The sequence below is a fragment of the Pterocles gutturalis genome, unplaced genomic scaffold, assembly GCF_000699245.1.
Source record: "Pterocles gutturalis isolate BGI_N339 unplaced genomic scaffold, ASM69924v1 scaffold10212, whole genome shotgun sequence".
NCBI lineage: Eukaryota > Metazoa > Chordata > Aves > Pterocliformes > Pteroclidae > Pterocles > Pterocles gutturalis.
In genome coordinates this window covers 4887-14263 of record NW_010107976.1, presented here as the reverse complement: position 1 = coordinate 14263, position 9377 = coordinate 4887, and the positions used below count along the sequence as shown (strand labels likewise).

General features: G+C 36.1%; 1 protein-coding gene across 1 annotated transcript in view; it reads right to left on the bottom strand.

The window, feature by feature from the left end:
• Positions 1–1060: 1060 nt before the first annotated feature.
• Positions 1061–9377, bottom strand: part of LOC104461023 (interleukin-1 receptor-associated kinase 4-like) — a 13107-nt gene continuing 4790 nt past the window's right edge. The window contains 5 exon segments of the mRNA XM_010072454.1: positions 1061–1093; positions 1182–1340; positions 3067–3129; positions 4007–4190; positions 6701–6810. Of these exon segments, the coding sequence (XP_010070756.1) occupies positions 1061–1093; positions 1182–1340; positions 3067–3129; positions 4007–4190; positions 6701–6810 (549 nt within the window).

Sequence of the window (9377 nt, the reverse complement as noted above, 5' to 3'; positions counted from 1 at the left end):
CCTACTTGGTCCAAAGTACTTGGAATCTTACTAGTCATTTTCATTCCATTTTTAGTCTGCTTTGATCTGTGCGTGTTTCTATTTTATAAAGTTTTCCATGTATATTTTAATATTTATTAATACAAATATGCATACGTATCTATAAATATATAAAAGAGCTTAGTTATTTGACTAAGAAAAATGCAGAATTGGTCTTAACAGAATTACTATTCTGTCCCCTTTAACAAAATAAACCATCTATATTTATAATCCATATGTAATCTTCTCCTAAAGTGTAAAATATGCAAAGTAGCTAAGAGTCTTCCTATGAACAAAAGTTAAATGTTTTTTCATCATACAGACTTCACTGGAATAAAGCTGTATATATTTTTGCATTTGCACTGCAAAATAATAATTTTACTTGTGAATCACTGAAACAAAAAAAAACAACCTAGGATATGTCTTGCAGTATTCGTTTGACTAAAACTAATCCTGAGAAGGCTTTCTGAAAAATAGTCACATTCACAAACACTACCAGTCCATTCACACTCATATAAACTCTCAAGTTAAAATGCTAAATAAAGTTTGTTTTAAATGGGTACGACTATTTTTTCTCCAAAAGGCAACATGTGCCATCCGTATCTGCTAAATGTCTTCAATAGAAAAAGGTCTAGTACACCTGATCAAGACAAAAAAAAAAAAAAACCAGAAAAAACATTCTACTCTGTTACTGTTGTTATGCCTTAGCAGCAGACATACTTCATACTTGGAAATCAAAAGAATCAAATAGATTCTAATATGGAAATGCATTTAAAAAGCTTTGGAGAAGATGTACCAGCACTGCAATTTAATATTAAAAAAGCTTTCTCATGTTGAGAGCTCAGTGGCTAAGGATATGTGAAAAGGCTGCTCAGTTAACAAAAATAACAGAGGGGTGACAGGCCAACAGCACACCCTATATGTAGACCAGAAAGTTCTGGAGAGCAGAGAAGCTGATAGTGTCACACTAAATACTAATAAAATTTTTGCAACTGATGTCTACTGCATTTCAAAGTCATCTGTATATCAGAAGAAACACATCTCAAGTTTTTATCTCTTGTAGATGTTGTTGGACCTGCAAGAGAACAGATAGAAATATAAATGACACTGTAACCACACACACACACACTCAAAATAAGCCTTTTATCTGAAAGACTACATACCATCTTAATGTCTGGCCTTCTATTTTTTTTCTCATTCAGACACTGTTCAGCAATTGAATACACTTTATGAACTGAAGGTGCATCCCAGTCAGTCATCTTTTCATCAACATAATCCTCAATAGTTGCTTCCTCATCCTCAATTTCATCTTTGATATTTAACTACAAGAGAGTTTGAAACAATGTGTAGATAAAATTGTACGCATCTGAACATTAAGTATTCCATGCTAACTCTTTGAAAATTTGCTTTTAACCACTTTTGTAGACAAAGAACAATGGTTCAGAAGCATAATTATTCATCAATATCTGCAGAAACAGCCTATGAGACTATAAATGGACTATGTAAAAAAGTAAAAATACATTTTTATTATAGACTATTTCTAATTGAGTTAACACAAAATTGTAAAGCAACTTTCTTTAAGCTGCATCATACAGCTTTAACTTTCTCCCAGTTCAAGGCTCAGTTTCTTAGATTTGCCTCTTTTTTAAGAAAAGCAGCATGATCAATATAAATATTAATGTTTATTTAGTAACCCACAAATATTTGGCGCCTTTTGGTGCCTTCTGTCACCAGCCTCAGTGGCTGCTAGATCTGTTCAACAGGAAACTTCTAGTCTGAAATAAATTTTTAAATCTAACTGGTTTAGTCCAAAGCTCTCGAGCTCCAACACACTTGATATACATTATCTGTATTCACAAATACTGTTTAAGCAATACCTCAGACAAGTCAGCATGGTAAATGAAGTAAGAAATAAAATGTCAGTGAGCAGAGGCAGGTCTTCTGCCTTCCTCTATGGGTCAGTCAGTCTGAAATTGATGACCAACATTCAACTACCCCAAAATTTTCCAAGTTAAGGATGCCACATTATCTTGCACTGACCATTCTCTTTATGCTCCCAGAAGTACATTACAAAAATAACTGTAGCAGTCAAATCACACTGTATATTTCTTTTCAGATCCTATCTCTGAAAATACTTGCTTCAAAAAAATCTCCCAAAACCTCAAGATTCAATTTGACAGAGACCGAGTTCTCCAAGGTATTTACAGAGCTCAATAAGATAAGTATTATGCCACTCAAGAAGATACAGCTTAAAGGAAAAAAAATTCCATTAATAATACACAGGTATTCCTAAAGCTGTGAAGAAAGTGATCTGCTATCAAACAGTACAGAACAAACCCAATCCAAACCTCAATGCTACTTCATAGTTTTATGTAAAAAATATTCTAGAAAAACTTTGGATTAAGTAGTTCAGAATGAAAGGCTAAATTAAGAACAACCTTGTAAGATTTTTAATTCAAGAGAGTGAACTCTGAGACATTAGTTTCCAAATTAGTAGACTGAATTACTCAGTGAATAGAAAAAAAAAAAAAAACAACCAAAACCAAAATTCAACCCACTCACCCTGCAGAAAAGTCCTTACATTCCAAACTTCCCTAAGGTTAAAAACACAAGGTATGTGCAAACTATTAGTAAAGTTGAAGAGGATGAAAACTGATATAGAAACGGTAAGAAGTATAAAGAACTATAAAAAAAACCAACAGAGAGGAATAGTTTAAAATGTTCTGGTGAATGAGGAACTATCAGGGTATCTGGGTGTAACAGGAGTATGCTGATAAAGCATAATAGCATTACACTAAGAAGCAGTACCAAAACAAAGTGAATTATAGTATCAGATGGGAAAGAGATGACCCTGGGGACTGAACAATCTTCTACCAGCCAAGAGATAAAAGTTTTAACCTCACCTCTAAGACAAACATTGACACAAGAGCCGTTTTCCTAGCTATGTATTTTGATGACTAATTTGTTTGTCTCGGAATCTGTTAACTGACTGTGATTTCATATAAAGGGATCCTGGAGCAGGGGGAGGAGAAAGCAAAAGGAACATACCAGTAACTGTGGTTCCCGTTTTTCATCTACTGGAGGAAGACCCGTTATTATTTCTAGTAAGACCTAGAAGAAAAAAATTAGAAGAGAAAATGAAGCATAGAATAATCCTTAGTGTATATACCATTTGCAAAAAGAAGCACATCCCCCAGTCTTTCAAACAAATGCTCACAGGATCTGTATTTGTCCAGATAGCTCTCTATACAACTGATTGGTTTTGTTGTTGTTCCTACCTTTATTTGCATTAACAATTCGTTATTAGCAGTGTGGTTTATGAATTCAACACAAGTTCTTCTCACCCTACACTGTGCTGCTTCAAAGCAAGACAGAAGGATTTCCAGAGTATTCAGAAACAGTATCTGGCTTACCTCCCCATGAAACTGAATGCCATGAAGGAAGTGGTCAATAGCAATTAGGATCTTGGATCTATTCAGAATTGATTTAGTATTCTCCCAAATATTAAGCTCATGTCTTTTTTGTACTCAGCTTTAAGGCAAATACCACATGGACAGCATACTTTTGGTGCTTAAAAATAGTAAAACACACTTAATTTGGAACATTTTCTTTACTAAAAAATTTTCCAGCCTGAGTTACATTTTTGTGCAATACTGCATAAGAAGAAACAATGTTCCACATTACTTCAAACTATATTGAGCTAGAATTTGGAATGTTATTTTACTCCAGTATTTCACATGCAAATTTCCATTTTAACATAATTATTGTAATCATTAGCAAATTCAATGTTTTAATCAACATATTCAAATTATTTTAAACCATTCCAAGTTTAGAAACACTATCTTTAAGAGCACATCTATTGGGAAAAGGAAGAACAATAGATCAGAGTGGATTATTTAATTTCAGATATTCTTGGATTTTGTATGCTTTTATCAGTTACAAAAAAAAAAAAAAAAAAGTCCTATACTGCTTCCCACATTCTACTTACTACTCCAAAACTGAAGATATCAGATTTAGGTGTTATCTCTCCTCGCAGAGCTTCAGGCGCCATATAAGCTGCTGTTCCAACAATTCGTTCAGTCATGATTGTTTGTGTGAATGTTACAGATGCTCTTGCAAGTCCAAAGTCAGAAATTTTGGGCATATACGTATCAGTTAATAAGATATTTGCACTGGGGGAAAGGAGAGGAAAAAAAAAAAGAATTTTCCAAACCAGTACAGTAATTGGCTTGTATGACAGACTAATAACTCTTTAATAACCATATGCAAACTGCTACTTTGACTGTTACCTGAAATCCAAGATATTTATTCATTATTCATATAACAAAAAATAAGAGTTAATTTTGTTGGAAATTGCTCAATTTCAAAATTAATTGCTCTAAATAAATTAAGAACTGGCTGCTAGGACCCATCCATGTTTCTTCTTGTGCATGCATGCATGCATGCATTTATTAAAAAGAAAAAAAAAAAGAGGCAAAAAGAAAAAAAAGGAAAAAACCTAGCACCCCCCTAATCCCAAATCCTACAAATACAAAAATAAGAGGCCAATTATGTTACATTGATGTTTTGGATCTGAATACTCTTTCTTTAAGAAGGATAATAGAGAATTATCTCTGATCAACTGGTACTGGATCACAGTACAATTCTTAAGTGTCTAAATTCTACTCGGAACTAACAAAAGCAGGTTTTTATACCTATTATCTAATACTATGTCAACTATTACAAATTCACATGTCAAATAAATACTGATACTCTTATTCTTCTCTTGGAAGAGAAACAGAAAACTTATTAATGCTGGAATAACATATGTGCTGTGTTTCTACTTGATCTCCAGTTTTTACTTCACTTAAAAAAACCCCTGAAGAACGAAGCTAATCTAAAAGACCTTAACACTTCCATAAAATACTGAGTGGGATGAATTATAGCATAAATCTACTGTTTTTTAAACTTGTAATACTTGGAACAATTTCAAAATACTTGATTTAACATCCTCAGTTTCTGACGCCCTTAATGGAACCCTAAGAAAACCACATAGCCAGATACAACACGTAACACTTGCTAGAATCTTCTAACTTCCCCTTCTTGTTCACTAAACCTCAACAAAATTAGCACAGCTGTAAGTTACAAAAGATCAGTTGGTAATAGAACTACTGCAAATAGTGTTAAAAAACATAAGACCACTGTGAAAGGCCAAGCACTAGTCAAGGCACCATCCACCTACTGGTTTCATATTTAAAGTTCAGCTTCTAAAATAAAGAACAGGATCACAACTTCATAAATCTGAGCTTCTTATTAACTTGAGTCAAGCCCAAAGAGTGGTTGCTTTATTGATACACCACAAAAGGCACAACAGAAGCAAGTTTTACTGCAACTGTCAAGCTTCAAGAGATGAATGAACTATTTCCTGGGCATAACTAAGGCCAAAAACTATGGACAGCTCTGAGAACACCCATTCAATCATGTCCCCTCTACCCTACAGAGAAGCTGTTCTAGTGCCTGTGTGGTTACAAATTGTCTCCACGCGTCATAGCAAAATGAAGACTGAAGTACACCTTCTTAGATGCCTCTTCAGCTAAGTTTTACCTGGGACTGGCAGCACCATTAATAACACCAAGCAAATTTATTGCACTATTCACACTGCAAGTGCAAGAGGTTGCAATATGGAATCAAAACAAGAACAAACAAAACCCAATCCTGTAATATGATCAACTCACAGCAGTTAGAAGGGTAGAGTAGCATAAGGTAAAAAAATGCGTCCCTTCCAGTCATTATACTTGTCCAGAGGCTTAAGCGGGGAAGAAAGAAGAAACATAAATTGTCAGAGCAACAAGCACATTTTAGAGGTAGCTGAAGCAAAAACTTGTTCCTCACAAGCTAGAAGGTCACAAAACCAAAGTGGCCTACATTTACCAGAGTTGCCAGAAGCCAAAAAACTCTTGAAACATTCATCCATTACGCCCAATCAGTCAGTTGCTCCTTCTTAGCCCACAGAAGGAGTAAGGCATCTGGGGCTTTTCTTCAAAGATATGGACTACTTTAGTGCTTAAAAAAAAACAACATAAAAAACTGTAGCAAAAAAGGAAAAAAAAACCCGACAGGAAAAAAAAAAAATCCAACAAAACCTCCACCTTTTCTGAGCTCCAATATCCCTGGAAAAATTCCTGGTATAAGAAACAAGTGAACATACATTATCCTTGAAGAACCTTGAACTTCACAAACCTGACTGAAGTAATTTTACTGTCTTTGTAATAAATAGCAGTAAATCAAAAGAGATGCGCTGAAGAAAAGTTCTAAGAAAAAAAAAATAAGGTGAGTTTTCATCTGAAAAATTCCCCTTTTAAAAATCATTATGTTCTCTAACAGCAGCTTTTTCATTAGCAGCAGTTGTGAAAGAACAGAACTTCTGGGTGTCCTTGCAGCACTCAAATAACTATTTGATAGTAACAGATTACAATAGCCTCATAATTATCTTTAGAAGTCTGTACTGGTCATGTCCTTGTGGCACAGAAAAGATTATGGTGATGGATGTCACTTGCAGAAAAGATCATGCCCTTGACTGAAGCAATGCTTCTTGCAGTTCATTCTCTCTAAAATGACTTTAACAGGGGGAAGAAGAAGGAAAAAAAGGAAAAAAAAAAAGGAAAAAGGGAAAATACAGCCAGTGACAATCAGCAGCTTTTACCTTTTAATATCTCTGTGAATATGATTATTTTCATGCAAAAATTTGATGCCATTTGCTGTACCTTGAATAATTTTACATCTTGTATTCCAAGAAATTGGAGGAGTGTCACCCTTGAACAAGAAGGGAGAAAGGCAAATAGAAAGGTGAAAGTCTAATACATATATGCTCACATAAAACAAAACAACATACAAAATCCCCCAATCCAAAACAGACTTCTTGCTATGTTTTCAAGTAAAACATTAAAAAGACTAATGGCATATGTTTTTTAATTTATTTGGGCAGAAATACACACATTTGTCACATTCAATTCTTTCCCCTGCATTTTGCCTTAGACTAATTCACCCACCGTAAAAAGTGTTCTTGATAATATTCATCTCTGATCCTTCAAGGCCAGCTGCACTGCAAAGAACTACCCATATCTACCGCATCTTCCCCTTTGTATCAGCACTGATACCAGAGCCTTTTAACCCAAAGCAAAAAACCAACAGTTTTTACTAACAATGAGAAATCAATCTTCCAGTGTTTTTGGATTTACCACTTCTCAGGAGTTTAGTTCAATTCAAGTTACTAACTAGACCTTAGAAGTGAGGACACCCACATTTCAAAACCACTTCTTGACCTTGTCAGTGGCCAAGGGAAGAGGATAAGAGTATTTCATCATTCTACCACCTCCCTCACCTGCTCCTCAAAGCCCAAACAAGAAGATGACATAAGCAAGAGTGCATGCCTCAAACACATCCAGTGAAGGCACAAAACGAAGTTACCAATAACACACATTTAGTATACACATTCCTCACCTATTTGACTTTATCGAAAGATTCTTCCTGATTTATAGATTCTGATTTAGATTTTTTTTTTATGATTTATATAATAAGTTTGTCTCTTCCTTGTAAAGGCCTCAACTATTTCTACTTTAGCTTTCAATTACCACCAATCTTTTAAGCTCAGTTGATGATAATGGCCAAATTTACATGCATGAACATTTTCATATACATCCTTGTCAAGCACTGCTTGTTTCTACAGATAAACTTGCACTGCCTTAAGTAAAACTTAAGTCTCTCTTCTGCACTGATTCAGCTTAAAAAAAATTTAAAATTGCACATGGATAAGTCTCTGCAAGCAATTCCACAGAACTAACATGAGACAGCATCCTTTCCCCAACCACTGCTACTCATTCTCATCCTAACACCACTTCTGTCCTCTTGGGGCAGAAGTATTTGTGCAGCCTTGCAGTGGAAACATCTCCAGATGAAAATTAAAGATTTTTTGTCAGAGTATTTTTTCAGTCTGATCAGTTCTGTAACCCAGCTCTTTCTCCCACTACTAAATGCTTGAGACAGTACAACAGGAAGATCAATGCAGAAAAAAGGAAACCGACATTTTTTAAGTCTGAGGGCATGGGGGTTGAAGTCACACCAGTTTAAAATGTTCACCAGATTACAACCTCATAAACTGCATTAGCTTAGTAAAAAGCAAATTTTTTAACTCCTTCAACAAACCAACATATACACTCATCTACTAGGTTAAGTCTGCCTTACTGTTGGTATCCCACTAACAAGCAACTGTTCGTCCTTCATACACAGAGCTGCCTCACCAAAAAAAAAGCAACTTATTATTTATTAAAGGCCAAGGCTATAAGATACGTCATTTGATTAAATCAGAAGGAAGCATTGCATTTTCACAAAATACGAATTAAAAAAAATATATATATATATATATTCCCCATTTATTTAGGCACTTCAGAAAGAGATAAGCAGACTAAGAACACTGTGTTATAACCACTATCACAACAGCAATGAACAAAGGGCAATTTCACAATGCAGAATCTCAAGAACTAGCAGAGATCATGTCAATGTCAGAACCGGGAACAAAACTGGAGCACTCTCCGCTCTACTCCACAGACATAGCAAGTTGAAGCTCCTGTGCCACTTCAGGTACTAGTACATGACATTGTACTGTCAGCCTGCCTTGATTTTAATGTGTCTGAAACATCTGTATAACATTTGTGGCCTTCTATGATGGAGTGATGGCACTGGTAGACAAAGGAAGGGCGATGGATATAATCTACTTAGACTCATGCAAAGCCTTTGACATGGTCCTTCACCACATCCTTCTCTCTAAATTGGAGAGGTATGGATGTGAACAATGGACTGTTCAATGGATAAAGAAGTGGTTGGCGGGTCGCAGCTAAAGGGCTGTGGTCAATGGCTCTGGGTCTTGATGGAGGCCGGTCACCGGTGGTGTCCCTCAAGGGTCTGTCTTGGGACCGGTGCTCTTCAACATCTTTATCAGCAACACAGATGAGGGAATTGAGTGCACCCTCAGCAAATTTGCAGATGACACCAAGCTGAGTGGTGCAGTTGATACAATAGAGGGAAGGGATGCCGTCCAGAGGGCCCTGGATAGGCTCATCCAGAGGGACCTGGATAGGCTGGAGAAGTGGGCCCATAAGAACGTAATGAGGTTCAACAAGGCCAAGTGCAAGGTGTTGCACTTGGGCTCAGGCAATCCTAGGTACTTGTATAGACTAGGAGAAGAACTCCTTGAGAGCAGCTCTGAAGAGAAGGACTTGGGGGTCCTGGTGGATAAGAAGCTGGACACGAGCCAGCAGTGTGTGCTTGCAGCCCAGAAGGCCAACTACGTCCTGGTCTGTACTAAAAAAGGGTGGCCAGCAGGG